Below are 20,196 nucleotides of genomic sequence, written 5' to 3'. Positions count from 1 at the left end.
AACTTACCTGATCCGGGCGATGTTCTGTCCTCCATCCAGGACGCCCCCCAGCGTGCCTAGGTGTGAAACTACCCGGGTCTGGGGGAGACGGGTTCTCGGGTTAGGGGCAGAAGAGGGTTAGGTTTACAGGACGATAGGGAATAGAGCCAGAAGTGCGAGCTTCTTCTCTGTCTTTACCACCCCTGAGCCCGAGGTCCCTGGGCACAGGAGCAAGGAGGGCTCCCTGTACCTGACAACTCCGAGACTCCCCGGCTGCTCCAGGTGGTTCGGAGGCCCCCAGTTCTAACGTCCTCCCCCTCTGCGTTCCCCCGTCGTCACCTCCAACCCCTACTGTCTCACCGGTGCTCTGCTCGCGGATGACCCAGGTTTCTTCTACCCAGGTTGGTTCTGGGGCCTTCCAGACCTTTCCTTGCCAACTCAGGATGTTTCAGACAGTCCCAGACACGTCGTCTTACGTCAAGGTAAGACATGACAGCGTCTTTAAACAGGTAATGACTCCCAGTCCCCCTGCTCCCCGGACCTATCATGTCTTCCTTCCTTTTCTCGGGAAAAGATTGGAGAGGGGAGGGGATCGGTCCACGCCGTCAGCCCGCGGATGTGAAGAGAGGGGTGCTCAAACCAGGTGTGGGTTGCACAGCCCCGGGGGAATCTCTGGTTGGAGAGGAACACTAGGCCGCTCTGGACGTGGATGAGCCGAGTGAAGGCTCTTCAGGGAAGCCCAGAAAGCGGCCCCTGCATCGGCGAACCAGCGTCGGACCCCGTTCGGTGTGCTCCCGCCGCTGGCGCACCGCAGGTTCTCTGCGTTAAGGGTTGGTGTGAGGGTGTGAGGGTGAGGGAGTGTGCGCGGGTGTGTGAACACGGCGCCCCCTTCTTCCCGTTCGACACCCCCTACCTCGCTTGAAAGCCCACCTTCCATCCCGCCCCCTCGAAGGCTCAGATTGCTATTTGACAGCACGTCGAAGGGTTGTTTTTTTCTTCTTCTTCTTCTTCTTTTCCACAACAGTTCCCAAAAATGTAAACAAACCAAGGCCAGGACATCTGGGTTACACGTTTAATGAAAATTGGCCAGAGAGGCGGGGCCGAGGGTGCGGACCTGGCGGCCCTGCCCCGGGTGGGAAGGAGGCGAGGTCCTCACGCCTCCCGGGTAGCCTCTTGGAGCGCGGGGCTGGTGGGGAAGAGGAAGGACCTGCGTGGTTCTGAAAAAGCGCTCCCACCTCTTCGAGGTCCTGGCCCCGCCCCTTTCCCCGAACCCCGCCCCCAAGCGGCCCCCACTCTCTTGTGTAACGGGTCTGAGAATGCCAAAATGGGGTGCTTTGAGTGAGGGCATGTGGCCACAGCGATGAGGCGCTGACTCCGGATTTATCCCGGGGGCGCCAAAATGTACGTCCAACTCTCCTACCTTTTTTGTAATGGAAAATTCGTTGACACCCGGTAGCCTGTCTACCTGCACTCACCTCCTATCCTCCCCCCGACCCCACGCCCCGCGATCTTACGAGGTCTTTAGTCACTGCAGGGAAGCCAGGTTCTGGGGGCTTGGACGGGAAGAAGTGTCTAATCAGCGATGGATGGGTGAAAAATGAGTGAATCGATGTGCCGTTATGGATTTACGGAGGACTCCCAGGAGGTGGCAGAGAGTGCTCCGGCGCCACGGAACCCCTCTGACCACCCCCACTTTCAACCCATGGAACCGGGAGCCCGCCAAAGGAGCCCTCGCTTCCCGCTCTGCCCTAGGGCTGCAGATGGGCGGTGGGTGGGGCAGTCTCACCCACCCGCATGGACCCCCTCCCCCCGGGTCTGCACACACCCGAAAACCCAAAACTTTAAAGATGACAAATTCTAGTTTGAGCGGGTGAGAATCGGGGATCCCGACCTAGGCCTAGAGTCGGAGGGAAAGCAAACCATTGGGGGTGGCGGGCGGGGGGGGGGCCGCGGTCCTGGGGAGTGAGGAAGGAGGTGGAGTCCCAGAGCCGCCAGAGGAGCCGCTCTTCGCAGGAGCTCTTTTCAAGAGGAAAAAATGGATTTTTCAGCAGCCACAAAGTTTGCATTGTTGCACAAAGGGGTGCATTGATGGCGGTGAGAGGGCTGCGTGGCAGGGACAATCTTGGGTCTGTTTCGCCGACTCCCAGAGCCGACCGGTTGCCAGAGGGGCACAAACAGTCCCCCGGCTGCCAAGCCCCGGCCCGTTGCGCGTGAGGCACGGGCTCCCAGGTTACTGACAAGCACCCGGGGCCAGGGCGCCAAGGGTGCACACCGCCCCCAGGCAGCGAGCTGGGTCTGAGAACCCAGAGTGCTCGGGAAGCACCCACAGCAGCGCCGAGGGTGGGTGTGAGAGCGAGATGAGAGCGGCAAAGGGAGCGGGGGGACAGGGAGTTCCCTCTGTCGGTCACCGACCCGCCGGAAGTGGGTCACGGTGGTGTCCTGCAGACAGCCCTTACCTTTGCCCGGCCCTGGTCTAAGCATGGCATCTGTACTAACGGTTGAATATTGCTAACAACCCTAGGAGGTGGTCCAGTTTGCAAATGAAAAACTGAGGCATCAGGAGGTTAACGTAGCACAGTTTCTGAGGGGCAGAGCCAAGACTGTCAGAGTTCTAAACATTCGTCTTCATAACAGCCCTTGGCGGTGGGTCCCATTATAATATCAATGTATAAACAAGGACACGGAGGCACAGAGAAGTTAAGGAACTTGTTCAAGGCCACAGAGCTGGTAAGTGCATAAGAATAGAGTTCACACCCAAGGAGTTGGATCTCCTAATGGGAATGTTCCGCCGGGACATTCTGCTTGCCGAGGAGGGGTGGAGGGCGCAGGAGACCCCGCGGAGTGCTCCTAACCGTGCAAAGCACGTGCAACACCCAGAGCGCAGGGCGATCCCTGAAGGGCCCTGCCCTGCCGCCCCACTGGAGCCTGCCAGGGTCCTCCACCTCCCCTCTTTAGGAGCCTTCCAGATTCCTGGCTCTCACTCCCCCACCAACCAGCCTACGGGTTCATCTCATGCGGCCTTGTGGGGCAGACAAGCCCCGCCCCCCACCCTGCCACCGTCCCCCACCAGCACCAAACGGAAAGAGACTGGCAGCCCCGGAATAGTCACAGAGACCGGCCCAGGGGCAGCCTCTGGCCGGCAGGTCTTGAAACGGCATTTCAGGGACACAGGTCTGTGCTTAGAATGAATGCTGTTTGGGGCGGTTGGGAGGCAGGACACAGAAACTGCAGAGGCTGAGAGTCTCCCTCCCCACCAAGGCCCCCATCTAGACGCCGCTGCCGGGTGAGGGTCCCGGCCCCTGGCTGGTCTCCACCTCCCGTCACTGTGCGCTTTCTGGTCAACCTCGGACTCCCTCCGGGTTTCCTCCTCGACGCCGAGTGGTCTGGAGACCCGGCTCCGGAGTGCTGGGGCTGGGGCGCGGAGACCCTCCCCGCCCAGGCCCGCCCCCGGCCTCCCGCCGCCCGGCCCCCCACGTAGCGTTTGGAACCCGCTCCGCGCTTCGGCAGGACCCAGGGCGGGGAGCGGGAAGGGCGAGCGGAGGCTCTAAATCTTCCTTCAGCTGTGAGTAGATGAAGTCCGAGAAACAAATTCAAAGCAGGCGCGCCTGCAAAGCCTTCCTGCAGAAATATGCCCCGGCATTCAAGCGCATCCAGGGGCGGCTCGAGCTGCCTTGTTTGGCTAAGGTCAGACGAGACTGGAGTTCTCCAATAAAAATAAATCTCAAATTAATTATGGCCTCGAGCGAGGGGCCAGACACTTGAAGCTGCAGTTGTGCAGTCTGGAGTTTCGGCGCTCGCTCGCCCGTCCCTCCCCCGCCTCCCCCCCGCCGCCCCCCTGCCAGCTCTGCTGCCCGCTGCGGCCGCTGGACGCGAGGGGAGGAGTAGAGGGAGGGCGCAGGGGGAGGATCCGCCCTGGTCGCTCGGCCAGGCCCGGCGTCGCTCGGGGTTTCGAGTGACCGGACAGTCCCGGGGTCCGGAGGCACCCCAGGGACGCAGCTCCGGGTGTCGCGCCCTCTCATCCCCAACTCGGGCTGGGGCCGGAGAAGCGCGGGAAGCCATGTCTGGGAAGTCTTGACCGGGTCAAAAGGGCTGACATTGAGCGAGCCAAGACACGTTTCACCCCCGCCGCTCCCCTCCCCGGGGAAGCGGGACTTCCGCATCTGGGAAAATAATGTCACATTCGGAGGGTGCGGGGCAAGTCATCGCACCGACGTTCCACTGAAAACGCCCCAAATCCAAATGCGTCCTGAGCATTCGCCCCCCACCTTTACATGCTTTCTGCGAATGACCCTAGACTGCTTAGAAATGCGAGGGGGGCCTGTTTTGCCGGGGCCCCTCCTCCCCAGCTGGTAGCTTCGGTTTTCAATGTTGGGCCCGCTTTGTTGGGCCGGAGCTCCCTGACTTGAAAGCCAGCGCCGCCGGTGGACTGGGCACCGGCGGTAGCCGGCAGCGGCTCCTGGGCAGCAGCCCTGCCCCGTCTGGGAAAGGGAGAGGCAGAGCAGTCTCTGGTAAGCCAGAAAAGAGGGTGTGTGCAAGTGTGTGGGCTGGGGTAAGCAGTCCCTGGCCAGGCCGGGAGGAGACAGGCCAGGGAGGAAAGAGGGGAGAGAAAGGGAGGAAGGCGAGAGGGAAGAAATGGGGTTGAGGAGAGGGAGGGCACAGGGGAGCGCAGGGGCTCCCCCTTCCCACCCCGGGACAGTTCTCATTTGTAGCAGGCCTCACCGCAGGCTGTCTGTCAATTTGTCTCAATGCAAACATTCGAAATATTCTCTTCGGCTGCTCGTGAAAACAATGCACGCTGCCAGGATCAAACCATCTTTCCAGATGTCTGGTGGTAACCACATTAGACAGGGCAGACTTGTTTACTGTTGTGTTTGGTTAGGGCTTTTCCCCCTTTGGGATTTGAAAAAGCAGCCGCAGCGGGACAGGGCAGCATCAAATCCAGAGTTACATAAGCCGGCAGCTCACCCACCAGCCCGGCAGGACGGGTGGGGGTGGGGTGGGTCTGCAGCCCCCAGACGCTGTTCAGAGTTGGAGGAAGGGACTCTTCCTTCTGGGAAGAGGACCTTGTGGTGGACGGGAGGTCTTCACGAAGGCCCTGGTAAATAAGGAAAGGCATGGCTCTGGTGCCAGTCGGTGAGTCACAAAGTGGTGACAGTTATGCCCCTGCCAGCCAGCTGCTCCTCTACCCCCCACCCCCACACACCATCTTCACAATTATGAAATTGCCATAGCTCTGGGTGCATAGGCAGAAACAGAAAGTGCTACTGAGTTCCCAGTTAGAACAGGAGGGCAAGTCCTCAAGTCAGCCTAGTCACATACTGAGCACTCCCAAGGGAACAGGCAGGGCCTGCTCAAAGGAGTTGGGGCGCTAGGGATGTTGGGGTAACTGCGCTGGTCAAGGAGGCAAAGACAACCTGTGGCTCACTGGGCTGCACAGAAGGTGGGAAGAGAACCTCGCCCGTGTGTCTGTGGTTCAGGGGCCTCTCCAGCGCGGGGTGGGGGCGGGGGCCTGTGTGGATGGTGTGGGCTGGCCATTACTGTCCTAAATGTGCGCCCAGCACTGGGAAGAGGGCGTCCCAAAGGCGGAGGTGGGGTCCCTTCTGCCTGAAAGAGGGGTGACCGGCCAGGGGTGACAGGCTTCTGGTCTCGTCCCAGTGGGAAGCCGTCTCCCCCGCACCCTCCTGAAACCCCTGTTGTTGTTTGAAGGTCGGCAGAGTCTGGGCTGAAAAGGAAACAATTTGGGGTTTGAAAGGATGTAATTCATTCTTCCTTTCCCTTTAACCTCTTTCCTCTCTGGAAAGCATGTGGAAACTCTGAAGGGAAGAGTGAGAGGCGGGTGGCTGGGCCGAGGGGAGGAAAGGGTTAAACCTGATTTCTTTTAATTGAACTCCAGAACTGGTGGCCCCAGGCAAAGGGGGGAACTGACCCCGCTAGCGGTAACCAGATGTGGCGGTCCCAGGGGAGCCCCAGAGCAGACCCCTGGATTGAGAAGCAGACAGGAGGTGGGGGGGTCGGCCCGGCCCCCATTCCACCCCTGGCCCCCCCTACTCCCCCCTACACACACCAAGTCTCAATTGCTGGCAGGCTGCACCCGCCACTCCAGGTCTGGTCACGTTCAGACCCTCGTCTGTATTCGAACCCAAAATTGGAGCTGAATTGATGAGACTAATTTCGAGAGGGGGGTGGGGGGAGGGGGAGGGAGGGAGGGAGGCGAGAGAACTCTGGGGCTCAATTGCTCCTGAAGAAATAAAGAATTAATAAGTCACCTTTTTCGCCGCTGTGGACACCCTTTGGAAACTTTTTCCATTTCGATTGACTCGGATCTCCTCTGGATTTTTTTTGCCCTCCTTCCCCTGGTGGACTCTTAAATAAAAGTGAAAAGGTCCAAAGCGCGGTCTGAAGAGCGCGGACAAGGTAATCTGCTTTGGAGGTCGGGGAGAAGGGAGCCAGGTCGAAAGCGCCCAGGGGTCCCCTCGCTGTGTCCAGACTGCTGGGGCTGCCCCAACGGGATCGTTTGTCCCCACTTTGTGGGGAGCCGAGCGCCTTGGGGTGGCGGGGGCCCGACCAGGCTGGCAAGCGGAGGCGGGCCACATGCCGGGTGGTGATGTGGTCCAGAGCACTGGCCCCGGGGTCTCACCGGGGGAAAAAGTCTGAGTCTGGGCCGCGACATTGGGTACTGCTCTTTGGAGACCTGCTGGCCAGCGTGAAGGGAACGTCTGGCCTGAGCGTAGGTGTCCTGGGACCTGGGTGGCATTGCACAGGCGACTGTGGTCTGGGTGCCCGGGCTGAAGCCCTCAGGTCCGGGTTAGCGTGTGGGGGTTGACCCTAGAGGGCGCGGTTAGGTGACCTAGGGTGTCACTAGTCCCCGCCCTCGGGGGGAGCCCAGAGCTCTCAGGAGCAGAGGGTCCAGGCGCGCCGTGGGGAGGGCGCCCCTCCGCTAACAATGCGCTGGGTGCGGAGTGCGAGTCCCCCACCGCCCGCGTCCGTCGGAAGACGCCCCGAGTCCGCGTGGCTGTGTGGGTGAGCCGCTCCGAGAGTCGGCAGCCACTCGGCAGTCCAGTCGGAGTGGAAAAATTCTCATTAGATGCATTTTGTAATGTTTGGTTTGCTTCGGTCTGCGTCTGGATCTTCCCGGGCAGTAGGCTCCAACTTATCCCCGGCCGGAGTATACTCTCCCGTCCCCATCCCCCCAAAAAAGTTTGACTCGGGCTGGAAAAAGCATTAATGAACGTATCTGTGGGAAGAAACGGAAAGTGAATGAGTCAGGAGGGCCACCTTCGGCCAGCGGCCCCGGGAAAAGGAAGGAGGCCAAAGGCGTCTGGGTTTGGACTTTGGGGGAAGGTGCGGGGCGGGGGGAGCGGGGGGATGCAGACTGCGGGAATCGGGGCGCGGGCGCCGGGCGCGGACCCGGGCATTGTTCCAGCTCGTTCTTATCTCTCGGGAGCAAGGATCCTGTGTGCGCAGCGCATGGATGTATCTGGGCATCTCTGCGTATATTTATACAGTGTGTGTGATGCGAAAAGCAGGAGCGGCGGAGTTGTGGGGGGAGTGGATGTGGGGGGAGGGAAGACGGAGGAGAGAGGAGAGAGCTAGACGAGAGAGAGAGAGAGAGAGAGAGAGAGAGAGAGAGAGAGAGAGAGATAGGACTTCCTCCCGATTCGCAAAGTGAAGTCACTTCCCAAAATTAGCTGAAAAAAAAGTTTCATCCGGTTAAACTGTCTCTTTTTCAATCCGCTACAACAACAAACGTGCACAGGGGAGCGCGGGCAGGGCGCTCGCAGGGGGCAGCAGGGAGGGCCCAGGGCGCCGCGGAGGCCGCGCCCGGCTACTACGAAGGGTCTGCGAGGTCAGGCTGTAACCGGGTCAATGTGTGGAATATTGGGGGGCTTGGCTGCAGACTTGGCCAAATGGACGGGACTATTAAGGTAAGAGACCGGGCGGTGGGCGCGGAGCCGTGGGGCCGGCCGGGGCGGCTGGGTGGCGGGCGCCCGGGTCCCGGAAGACGTGGCCGCTCTCCGTCGCTTCCGCGCCCGGCTTCGCTCCGTCTCCTCCCGCGCGCGGGTGGCAAGTCTCACTGGCCGGGGTTCCCCCTCCCGGCTCCCCGGCGGACGGTCTCTCCCGCACCCCTTGCCCCGGAGCGGAGCCCGGCCCCCTCCCTCCGCGCTGCCACTGGCTGCGGGAGAGGGCGGCTGGAGTCCCGGTGGGGATCCCGGGCGCGGATCAGAGACTGGGGGCCCGATTTCTCGGTCGATCGCTCCCACTGGCGAGCAGAGCGCCTCGGCCCGGGGCCGGGTACCCAACTGCGGCCGGCTTCCCCCTCGCCCGAGGCTGGAGGCGGTGGGGGCGGAAGCCGCGGGCGCCGCCACCAGCTCGGGTTCCTGCCCAGTGGGCCCTGAGGTGGGCAAGGGGATCGGCTGCAGGAGGATGGGGTGCAAGTGAACGTCTCCGGGCTCTGTGCGAGCGGGTTCCTCCAGATGGAAGCCCTGTTTACTTGTCAGCGCGGGCCGGGTTGCCTTCCTCTTGGTGTTTCTGTTGCCGGTTCTCGACGCTCAGAGCCTGCGGCTCCCGGGACTAACGGGCCGACCTCGCCGCTTGCCCCGCGGGGGCAAGACATCTCTGCAGCCCGGCTCCGCGCCGCGCCCCCCGCACCCGGCTTCCGCACACCACCTCCGGGTGGGCGTCTGCTCCGGGGAAGGGCTCCCGGGTCGTCTCAAAGAAGGTCCCGTGCCCTTCGGAGCCACTTCCCCTCAGGTGACCAGCCAAACTCCGTCGCCAACCCCTGCCCTTACCCCGCACCCCCGGCTTGGCTTAGGTTGCGAAGCGCAGCCCAGAGGGACGGCGGAGGGTCTGGGTTTCCTGTCCGACCTCAGAGGGCTGCCCGCCTCCTCCCTCTGGAAGGGGAAGTGGGGTTAGGCGCAGAGAGAAGGGACACCCCCGAACGCCACTGGCCTTAGAGGAGCGAGGGGAATGAATGGGACCTGGAGCCCGCTGGGCTGAGAGGCGGTTGTGCAACACCAAGCAAGAGTCTGTCTGGAAAATCGATTAGGCTGGTGAGGTGAGCACTGGCAGAGCCCGCCATTCCCCCAGAACCCGAAAGAATCGACTTGGGGCTCAGGGCTGAGTAAGAGAAAGCTGAGATGTTGGGCTTGGAGAATTCAAGAGATTTTTATCATTTGGGTGGAGTAGTGGTTTTTAAAGTTTTTTTTTTCTCTGAAAGTTTGAAAGATGCTGACTTAGGTCAAAAGCACCCACAGAAGGAACTTGAAAATCTGGAGATGAGACGACTGAGTGTGATGGTTCAAGGGTGCCTGTGGGATCGAGGTTCCTCAAGTTTAAAGTGGGTGGGCGCGCAGCGGGCGCGGGAGGCTTCCTGTAGGAAGGGCGTGGTGGTCACTGGACGTCGTGTGCTTGCTGCTCTTCACGCCGGCGTGTGCAAGCGGGTGTCTCGGGTTAGGAAGAAGACCCTCCGCTCTGGAAAGCGCCCCCTCACTGAGACACTCACCGCTTTCCCAGAGGCTGCCTCCCGATCAGGAAGAGTGGTAAAATGGCTCTGGGGTCTTGATGGAGACACTCTAAGGAGAAGTGAAGCAATTTCTTCTCCACGGTGCTCAGACCTCCAGCACAGGCCCAGAGCGCAGGGAGGAAGCTGTGGTCTGTACCCAGGATGTGCTCATCTCTTTAGATTCGCACACAGGGATTGGCACGGAGGGCAGCGAGAACAGGCTTAGACCCAGACCCTGGTGCTGCAGCCGAGGATGGAGTCAAGGTCTTCTTCATGTGGGTGTGGGAGCCTGTGAGTCCCTCCACAGGGCCACCCTGGTCTCTCACCCAGGTGACCTGGCTGTGCAGACCCACCCACAGATCAGAGGCTGGTCAAGCCATTTTCAGTCCCTGAAATTCTGATGGACTGAGTCGTTGAGTGTATACTTTGGTATGTAAGTTGTCTGAAAGCCACAGTTTCCTCTTCACATGTGACCTTTGGATATTGGGGTTCCAGGACCCCACTTCCACAATGATTTAAACACTGTTCTTGGAGAGTAGAGTGGACAAAAAGGAGGTCAGCCCACTTCTGGTCTCTGTGAGAATGTACAGTGCACTAAATCTGTTCGAGCTTCAGAATCTTTGCAAAAGTGAAACAGTGGAACCAAATTAGCTCTACAATAGTATCCTTCCCAACTCTATTCTTAAAATATCATAGTCATGTGTTCTTACAAGATCATATACTGACATGTCTGTGGAATCTAATTCTATACTGATCGAGGTCTGAGAGCTTTGCGGATCACATGCAATCTGCAGACCCAGATCTGGAGCGGGTGTCCCCAGTTTGAATGGCCTTGAAAAGCCATCTTTCAGTCATTCTGAGATGTGATTTTTATGCACCTGCATATTTCTTCTTCAAATAGAAGGTATGTCTGTCTTTCAAAATGCCTGTCAGTCTCAGCACTGAGAAGGTATTTTGTTCAGGATGCCAGAGAAATCTGGAGTTCTTCGCAGAAGCCATTACTTTTGTGCACAATTCCATCTGATTCTAAAATCTCAGTCTCGCTGCCCTTGTTATCACAAGACCCTCTGTAACACATCTTCTTCTCATTCCCAAGAACATCTCCTGGGAAGGCTCTGGGCATCATGTCAAGAGCAGCAACACTGGCAGGGGCCATTCCTCTCTCTCTCTCTCTCTGCCACAGCCAGCTAACCTGCAGTATTAAACAACACCCTACCCCTCCCCTGCTCCCCACATTGATATTATCAGTGTTGAAAAGCACATGATACTGTTTGCTGCTCTGAGAAATGACCTGGTTTCAAAAACTGCATCTTAGCTCTAATCAGTCTTCAGTTGAGTCTGATTATTTCATCTGTGGAAGCTTGATTCAGGGCCCATGGTGTCATCAAAGATGGCGACACAGTCAGAGGTGATGCAGACGTGGTGAATGAGACAGGGAAACAAGGAATAGACTTGGAGCCAGGAAACCTGGGTTCCTTCTCAGCTCTGCTGTTTAGTGGCCCTAAAACAAGGTGCATAGATCCTTGAGTCTTAGTTTCCTCATGAATTGGGGCCAAAGTACCTTCCCACCATACGTCACAGTAAGGCTCACATAAGGTCTGTGCCTTAGTTGCATGTACACTGTTGATTTTCATTGTTGAGGGGAGAGGTCTTCTGGGGTTTGGTTAGTTAGAAAATTAAGTCGTAGGTCTGGATTTACCATAATACCTGTTTCATGAATTTAACAGATATTAACTATGTGTTTCTGATGTTTGAGGCTCAAAACTCATGCTTTATGCATTGAGAATAAAACAGGGAATTTATACTCCAGTGGAGGTGACAGCCACGTAAATAAATAATTCTGTGTCCAGAGATAACATATCTTCTGAGCAACAAGTAAAGCAGGTTAGGGGATAAGAGGCGACACAGCACCCTGACCGCTGTGGCCCCAGGGGTTGGGTGTCCTCCTGCAAAGAAAAAGGTCACCGGTTCCACTGCTCAGTTCCACCGGTTCAGTCCTGGTTGGCTGGGGTGCATAGGAGAGGCACCGCTGATCCATGTTTCTGTCTCACATCAATGTTTCTCTCCATCTCTTTCTCCCTCCCTTCCTCTCTCTCAAAAAATAAATAAATAAAATAGCTTTGAGCAAAGCCCAGTGGAGGAGGCCTGTTCAGGTGCCAGCCTTTACCTCAGGAAAGGGTACCAACACACAGCCAGCAAGTGGTGAGAGAGCAAACGGGAAGGAAAGGTTGTGATCGAAGCTGGGCTCTGCGAACCAGCAGAGTCCCGGGGCCAGACAGGTCCGGGAGGGTAGGTTATCGCTGACGGGGCCGTGCTTGTCCAGTAGGGCAACTTCAGGATGGTACTGTACATTGAGGAAAGCAGCAGAGAAAAGAATGCTTGGGGACAGAGACTTTATTTCTGTCCTCAAAAAGGGACGCGGCCTTCACTGTGACGGGTGAACACCCATGCACATCTTCTTACCTTCGCATCTCCTGCATTCATTTATCTGTCCCCCCCCCAACCACGTAGAACAGCTTCTCCCCCCAAGGTGGTCACCAAATGGCAAATTGGTAATGTTTGGGTTTATTTTTGTGAACGGTTTCTTCCTTCTACTTCTGCTGCTGTTCAGATTTAAGTTTACAGGTTTGCAAATTTAGAGATTATTTAGCTCAATATTCTCATGTTATGGGTGGGAACGCCAAGTCCCAGATTTGTTTAATGAATTACTCAAGGTCACACAGACAGCTGGTCAGGGTGAGAATTCAGGGCTCCTGACCTTCAGACTAATGTTCTACCATACCGCGAAGATGTCGTTTGCTTTCATTACATTATTACAAATGACAAAATCCTGGAGGCCAAGGGTCTGTGTGCGTGTGCGTGCATGAGGCAGACAGACAGACAGAGACAGAAAGAGAGGGACAAGGCTTTTTAAAACTCATGGAGAATTTGACACTTTGGAATAAAGATACTTCTATTATTTAATGAAAAATGTATTACTACTGTCTTGAATTATTTCCATACTTTGAAAATTTCCAGATTTAGAGCATAACTGTTTTCTGAAATAAATCCTTCTTTTCTTACAGACAAGCAAGGTCCATTACCAGAGGACAACAAAAATATAGTGTTTTACTTAAATAGCCAGTAGGCCCCTTTACAGACCAGGGCAGATGGGCTGAATTTTTTGTCAATTCTGTTAATAATTGACTGTTTGACTATATAATATCATACATTCAAATGCATTAGCAACTATCTGATGGACTCATCCTCCATGCTGGGCAGTAAGTAGGTCTTGAATAACAACTACATTAACTAAGATTTAGGATTTCAGTGTCTTCTGTTTGGGGTCAACCAGTTAATTTGGCATCGGTTTAAAAACTTGGTTGATTTTAAACAAGCCTGTATTCTAGAAATGTAACATTAGTCTTATGTTAATAATGAGTTGTCCCAGAAAAAAATGGGAAAATTTTTATGATGATGAACCACTGGCCAGGATTTCTAATGGACTGAGGCTTTTATCCTACCTCAGACTTCAAAAGATATGCCTAAATTGTAAGTCAACACTCAGGCCATCTGCAAAGCCCTAGTCTTTATGGACGAAAACTCACTCCATCTGCAGCTTAATAAAAAGATTTTCAGATTAGCAACCAACAATCTATCTAGGGTTAGAATTGAAAAGCTGCTATTTTATTCATCTTAGACAACCAGCTACATTATGAAGGTATAGAATAACGTTTTGGTTTTGTTTTGTTTTGTTTTGAATAACATGACTCTATTTTTGGTTAGTACTGAAAACAGCCTTTCTAAGTCTATTTTTTTTTGCTTGTTGTTTTGTGACAAATGGAGAAGGCTAAAGGACGCTGGTCACTACGTACACACACATACGCACACAAGCTCAAAAAACCTTCCACCAACCATAGTAACTTTCTTTGTAGCCTCAGGGCTGCGCAGGTGCCTTTTCCTCTGCAGAAGACCACACCCTGTTTCATTTTCTGTTGCACTTATGATTTATATCTACATATCTGTAACCCATTCATGTGTTAAGGCATCAGTAGGATGGGATTCCTAAGTGATGTCATTCTAATGCTTCCACAGACCCAAGAGACCCAACACTAGCAGCCCATGTACTCTGAGGTGTTTTCCCAGAGGCAATGGATGGGGTTGGATTCTCCTCATCTTATCACCCTTATGGCCAATATTTTGGAATTTTGACAGCATTGGACAATCTGCAGTATAACCCTTTTCTATGCAAAGCTAGCTGGCCTTACTGGGACTCTGTAACCTTAGCCTCATCAACATTGTGAACTGATATTAGCCATAGCAGTACAAGTCAGTGACCATCCTAGTTAGAAAGGTCTATTGCATGACTCTTACTCAGGCACTGGACTGGGTGACTGAGTGCTGTCAGGATACAATGTGGGCGGCAAAAAGGCTGCTGTCCTGCAGACCTGGGAGGAGGATAAGCCGTGTTTGTGTGTGTAGTGGACTGCAGTGAGTGTTACATTAGCCTGGAGAAAGGAGAGAACAATTTCAAATGGACAGACAAAGACCTGATAACACTAGTTATTTACAAAGGAGTTTCATATACACTCTTGCATTTAGTTCTCACAATAGCACTATGGAAAGTAATATTGTCACATTACTGTTTTAATGGGAGAAATTAAAGTTCGGAGTGGCCGGCTAACTTGCCAAGTGTTCCTGATTCCAGAATACTTTCTACCCTCCCCCCACATAATCCACACGGCTTCTTAGCATAGGTGGGCCTGGGTGGTGGCTTTGAAGGAGGGCAGGACTTGTGCAGGAAGATACAGTTCAAGTTCTTAGTAGGAAAATAAAATACTTCGATGTATGTTTGGGGCAGGGGGCTGTATATGAAGGAGAAAGTAGAAGTAGGAAGGTTGCATGGAATTAGATTTTGGAGGACTTTGAATACCATAACAAAGAATCAGGGCTTTATAAAATAGAGGGGTGGGCGAAAGTAGCTTTATAGTTGTTCATATGGTAAATAATATAATAATTAATAAATAATATTGAATACAAAAATAAACTGTGTTTCTCATACAACTGCAAACCTACTCTTGCCCACCCCTGTGTAGAGAAAGGAAAAATCACAAATTTCTAATAGATGGATGATCTACAGGGCTATATAAGTCTCTTAGGAACCGAGTCCTTCCTATCAACACCATCCTTCTTACAAAATGGCATGGGAGTGGCCCCATCACTTATCAGAGGCCACAAGAAATGAGTAGCAGGCAGAATTAAACAACCAGTGATAGGTTCAGGCAACCAGACCATGCTATCAGCTGTCTTTAAAGATATGTTTATTGAATATGGAGACAGGGAAGGGAAGAGCAACCCTACTTCACCAGATCCCATAAAAATGTGATTATCCCTTTAGTCCTTTAAATGTCTTCCTCTGCAGTGTTCTGGAGATTTCACCACAAGCTGCCTTTTCAACTGGGCCATCTCTCCTGGGCCCATTACGACTTCAGTTCCTTTTGAGAATGAGTCAGCAGATAGTCATTGAGAAGAGACAAAAGGAAAGGTTGTTTCCCTGAGACTCAAATCACAGTTCTGTGGAAATTCAGACAGATCTGACATACTTTCATAGGCCGGCTGGGTCCATCACCGCACACAGAGATACTGATGTTTCACCTAAGCAAATCAAAAACTCAGCAAGTTGTCACCATCATCCAAGTAGGACCAGAGAGTAACTCGTTAACTTTATAGCAGTTTCCAAATTGCTGAGCCATTCAAAAATGAAGCAAAATACCAAAATATTTAAGAGACTTCCCATCTTTGGAGAACAATGTGCCTAGCCTTTAATTTGGGCTCCAAAGCCCAGAGTATGGAACTTCTCAAGCCAACTCTGAGAAAATGCATGCTTGAAAACCCAAATGCCTTCTCGGCAGCAGGACCGTTTTCTCAAATGGTGCCATGGGTCCGAGGTAATGAAAGACCTTATGTCACATCTCGGCACACATAGGCAAGAGGCCGGAATTGCAGGTGCCCTGGGAGCTTTAACCCTGCATTTCCAGACACGCGTGGGTTTCATAAGTCTACTGAAATCTAACTGTTCAGTAGCAGAGTGTTAGGTCTGAATATCTGGGTGTTCACTGATTTTAAGTGTGAGGGAGTCTGAGAATAAATAATTTTACAGTACTGCTCAAGTAGCAAAAATTTGAAAACAGGTTTTAATATTATAAAAGTACTCAGCTTGTGAGTTGTTTTTAAGTGAATACCGTTATACTCTATATAAATACATATATTTAAGTTTTAATTTCTTTTGTCTGAAGAGTCATTTTGTCTTCGACATGGATCACTTAATTCATGCTCATTCATTTCTTCATTCAACCAAAACTTGAGTAACACCGCCAGGCACGGGGCTCAACAGAATGCTATGTAAATGAACATAAATGCTCATGTTTCTGTTCCTTCCAGATTTCCAGAGGGCAGAGGTTTCTCTGCTTTCTGACTTTAAGTTCTGACAACTGGCAGTTCCAAAAGAAGCAATGCTCACTGGCAAATCTTTTTTGTGGCTTTCTATTATATGGAAATTTAAGTGCATTTTCCCAAAGGTAACACCCAGCTTATCATTTCCTCTGTCCCTTCTTCACTCCTGATGGTAGTAGTTCACTGTATGGATATCTTTTGGAAACTGAGACATTCCCTCCTAGGGAATTTTTTTTTATTATTATTCTCCCTTCCTCAGCTTCAGCTCCTCTGTTCATACAGTAACATAGAGGAAAACACTCTAAAGTACAAAGATAAGTGTACTTTGTACAAGTACACTTATACAAAGTGAGCAAATGTCTGAATGCATAAAGACTAATTATAAGCCAACAGTAAAAAGATAGACTACCTCACCAAAAAAATAGGCAAAAATGCTATATATACACAATGCTGGAAAAAGAAATGCAAATAAAAAGATTCTCAAGTGTGTGCATACAGATACTTAAATGAAAATAATGAAATGTGAACATTTTTCACCTGTGAGGGTAGCAAAGATTAGAACAGCTTAATCATGCCTCATGTTAGAGAGAGTAAGGGGACATGTCCCTCTCTTACCCAACTGGTGGGGACAGACTTGGTACAATCATCCCACAGGGCAATTTGGAAATATCTACTGAGATGTTAAATATTGAGACAAATTTGATAATAATTTTAATTCTAAAAAATTTATCTTATGGACATGGTCACACAGACAGCACAGGTAACTGGACAAGATGTTTATTGAAGTGTTTCTTGTAGCAGCAAAAATTGGAAAGACTGTAAACGTCCATCAATAGGGCACTAGATAACTAAGTTAGGGAAAATTCATGTAACTCTTAAATGGAATGAAATCAATTGTCTGTATACCCTGATTGAGAAAGCTATCATACTACTATTACACAGAAGAAGCAAGTTACAGAATGTGGGCTCTCATTTCTGTAAAAAAAAGTGTGAAGACACACATGTGATTATTAAGTGTAATAATTCTGGAAGGATATACAAGAAGCATTAACAGCAGTTGGCTGCTTCTGAGTGAGGAGGAGTAGACTTTTACTTTTCACACTATAAACTTATGTAGCATTTGATTTTTTGAAAATCACTAATATATGCCTTCTAATTTTAAAAACTGATGGGAAAAATGAAGAGGGACTATTAGAAGTAGACTAGTAATAAATGCAGTGGCCCCCATCATTCTAGCCCAAGTGTGCTCATCAGAAACATTCGGATCTCATTTTGCAGTAAAAACAGAAAAATTGTCCAGCCTAAACTCTGGAGACCTGAATTCTAGCCCAAATCCCTCCCTGCACCAGTGAGATATGGCATCTTAGGCGTCACTTCACTCCTTCAGTATTCATGTAAATTTTCTCATGTTAAAGGTGTTCTCATGTATAAAATGAAGGTATGATTTCAAAATGTTCTTTCATCCTCCATGTTTACAAGACTCTGAACCCAAGCAGGGTTTAAAGTATTCCTTAGTTGGGGGCATGGATGGGTGAACCTCTCCCAGAAACTCTCTCTGAGCCCATGTGGCTCTCCACAGCCCGGAGCCTAAACTTTAGAGTGATCTTTTCCAGCTAGTGGAAGGCTAGGGCTCTCCAGAGGGGCTTTGTGAACTTCTCTGAGTGGGTTGTTTTTATTACCCAGTGACACTGGAACTGTGCTAATCCCTTTGCATTAATGCCAGCTAGGAATCAGTCCTGCCTCTGCTCTGGGTCTTACACTCTTTTCCAAAATTCAGTCTCCTTTAAAACCCAAAACACATTTGGCCCCAAGATCCTGTCCCCTGGATTTGAAAAATCCTGTTTAATTGAAGGGAAATTGAATTTGTCTGGTTTTGATTCATTTGCACTTAACTTAAAAAACAACAACAACAATATTTTGAGGTCCAAGAAAAGTTTTGAGCCTCTTAATGAGTTTCTGGAAGGCCTTTCTTCTTCTTCTTAAAACAGGAAGTGGCGCCGTGCAATGGGCACACACAGAGTCAACCCTGAAAGGCCCAATTCAGCTTGAAACTTTATCACCCACCATTTTGCATGAGCACCAACAGCCCTAGCAAAGGCCTTTCCATCCCTACTCCTCACCTAAAAGCGAGAGATCCACTTGCTTTCCACCTAAGGGAGAAGAACAATTAGGAGGAGCAAGCACAGTCACGAGAAGAAAAAGAATCAGCTATTTATCTGTCTCTTACTATGTCCCAACACTGTTTTGACCTTTGCAGACATGCTCATATTCGATCCCCGTGACAAGGAGAGGGGAAGTAACTTAACCCAAGTTCCTTCAGGTAGAAAGTGGAAGAGCAATGATTTGAACGTCCTCCTGTTTGCCTCCAAAGTTCGTGGAGCTTAGCCACTGTGATGCATTGCCAGATGGACACAGGACACATCCATGAAGTAGGCTCCAAACCAACCTACCTACTGAGGACCATGCATGCTCTGCCGTTGTGTGTTTTGCCCTCTGGTCTAACTGACCCCCCACTGACAGTCTGTCCTGCTCAGACTCATGGTGTCGCTCAGCCTCCACCAGCCTTTGCAACCTGGGCCCTGTGTTGCTAGGTAGGAGAGGCTGCCTGACTTGTTAACAGGTGCACTGAGCAGCAGGCAGAGGAGGGTGAAGCCAACAGGTTCTGTTTCATTGTAATGAGCTAACAAGATGTAAAAAGAAAAATGTCTGAAGCTCAAAGAACAGCAGGTCTTCAACTGGACAACGCTGCCTCCTCTACCTCCTACCTCTTCTCTGTTTTTCTCTCTTTCTCTGACTCTTGTCCTATTTTCATTCTTTCCTTCACACACACACGCACACACACACACACACACTTTAAAAAAACAGATGGGGGGAGTTTTAAAAAAACACAAAGAAGAGAATGTTTTGCAAGGTTAAAAGGAAACCATTGAGGAAGGGCTAACTTCAGGCTCCAGTTTCTCCTGAATAGCGCTTGTTATTTCAAGGCTGATTGACTTATAACTGCATCCACAGCCACCTCACATCAGTTCCTTTTATCAGCCCAAGTGAGACTTCCTGTGGACTGGCAGCTTCCTGATGTATTTCCTTTTTCCTTTGGCAGAACAAAGAAAACCATCGCTCCAAGGATCCTTGGGACCAAACATAATTTAGCACTGAAGAACCTATTATTTTAACATTTTCATTCTCAATGCATAGGGCCAAATGCTTGTCTTTGCATTTTCCCACAACGTTCTGTACAGCCTCATGATGGACTCCACGTGTGATTATCCGGGGGCCAATGAACCGCTCGATCCCACTCTAGTTGTAGTTTGACTTCATTTAGAGGGAAAATTAACCCATTCTCCTCACTAACACTGCAACTCCCCACCTCCACTCCGTACATACGTACACCTTTAAGAGTTATACCTTTCTATGTAGTATTCACTCTTATCACCCTAACTCAGTATAACAGGTCAGCAAAGAAGCCCTCTTATTTAAAAATTTCAACCTGTCTATATGTTTTCAGTTCTAATTCTAAATATATACATATAAGGGGGGGGGGAAGCTTCAGCCCTGGCTGGTGTGGCTCAGTGGATTGAGTGTCAATGTACAAACCAAAAGGCTGCTGGTTCGATTCCTGGCCAGGGTGCATGCCTGGGTTGCGGGCCAGGTCCTCCTTTGGGGGTGTGCGGGAGGTGACTGGTTGATGTTTCTCTCCCGTTCTTTCTCCCTCCTTCCCCTCTCTCTAAAAATAAATAAATAAAATCCTTAAAAAAGGCTTCAAAGACTATCCAAAGGGCCATCAAAGTCAGTTGAAGAAAACATTCCAGAAGTTGTTGCTTTCCTCTCCTACCTCTCGTATGCCATATCATTTCTTATCATTTGGCCTCACCACTTCTCTACCCATTATTTCTGAGACTTTCATGCATAATCCAGGGTAACAAAAGAACACTACTAAGAGAGCTGCTTGTACTCTGTCATGTCTCCCAAGCCAAGCATCACAAGTTGCCAACTTACTGGACCTCCCAATACTCTAAAACAAAAGAGGCTGTTGTACAGAGGAGATAACTGAGTACTTAAGAAGTGATGTGCCTAAAGATGAGAATTGGGCAAGAGACACCGGAAGCAGGACTCAAGTATTCATGTACCTGAAACAGCACATTCCCCAATAAAGGTGGTTCCAGGAGCAAAAATGCCAATACCTGTGGAAGCTACAGGCATTCGTACTTTCTTCTCTGGTCTTACTTCCTGGTCATGCAACTCCTAGGGAACTGAAGATGGCGACTTCCATAGGAACTGCTTAG

The 20,196-nt window shown here is 51.3% G+C and overlaps 1 protein-coding gene across 2 annotated transcripts in view; it reads left to right on the top strand.

Moving 5' to 3' along the window:
• The first annotated feature begins 7,634 nt into the window (after positions 1 to 7,634).
• FLI1 (Fli-1 proto-oncogene, ETS transcription factor) overlaps positions 7,635 to 20,196 on the top strand; it is a 113,951-nt gene continuing 101,389 nt past the window's right edge. The window contains exon 1 of one of the 2 annotated variants that reach the window (XM_037134227.2): positions 7,635 to 7,904. In XM_037134227.2, the coding sequence (XP_036990122.2) occupies positions 7,846 to 7,904 (59 nt within the window). In that variant the 5' untranslated portion in view covers positions 7,635 to 7,845. The remainder of the gene's footprint in view (positions 7,905 to 20,196) is intronic. The other variant, XM_037134226.2, reaches the window with a different exon arrangement.

The sequence above is a fragment of the Artibeus jamaicensis genome, unplaced genomic scaffold (genome assembly GCF_021234435.1).
Source record: "Artibeus jamaicensis isolate MK-2021 breed Jamaican fruit bat unplaced genomic scaffold, CSHL_Jam_final scaffold_660, whole genome shotgun sequence".
Classification (NCBI taxonomy): Eukaryota; Metazoa; Chordata; class Mammalia; order Chiroptera; family Phyllostomidae; genus Artibeus; species Artibeus jamaicensis.
The sequence above is the reverse complement of the archived record's forward strand: the minus strand, read 5'-3'. Positions and strand labels throughout refer to the sequence as shown.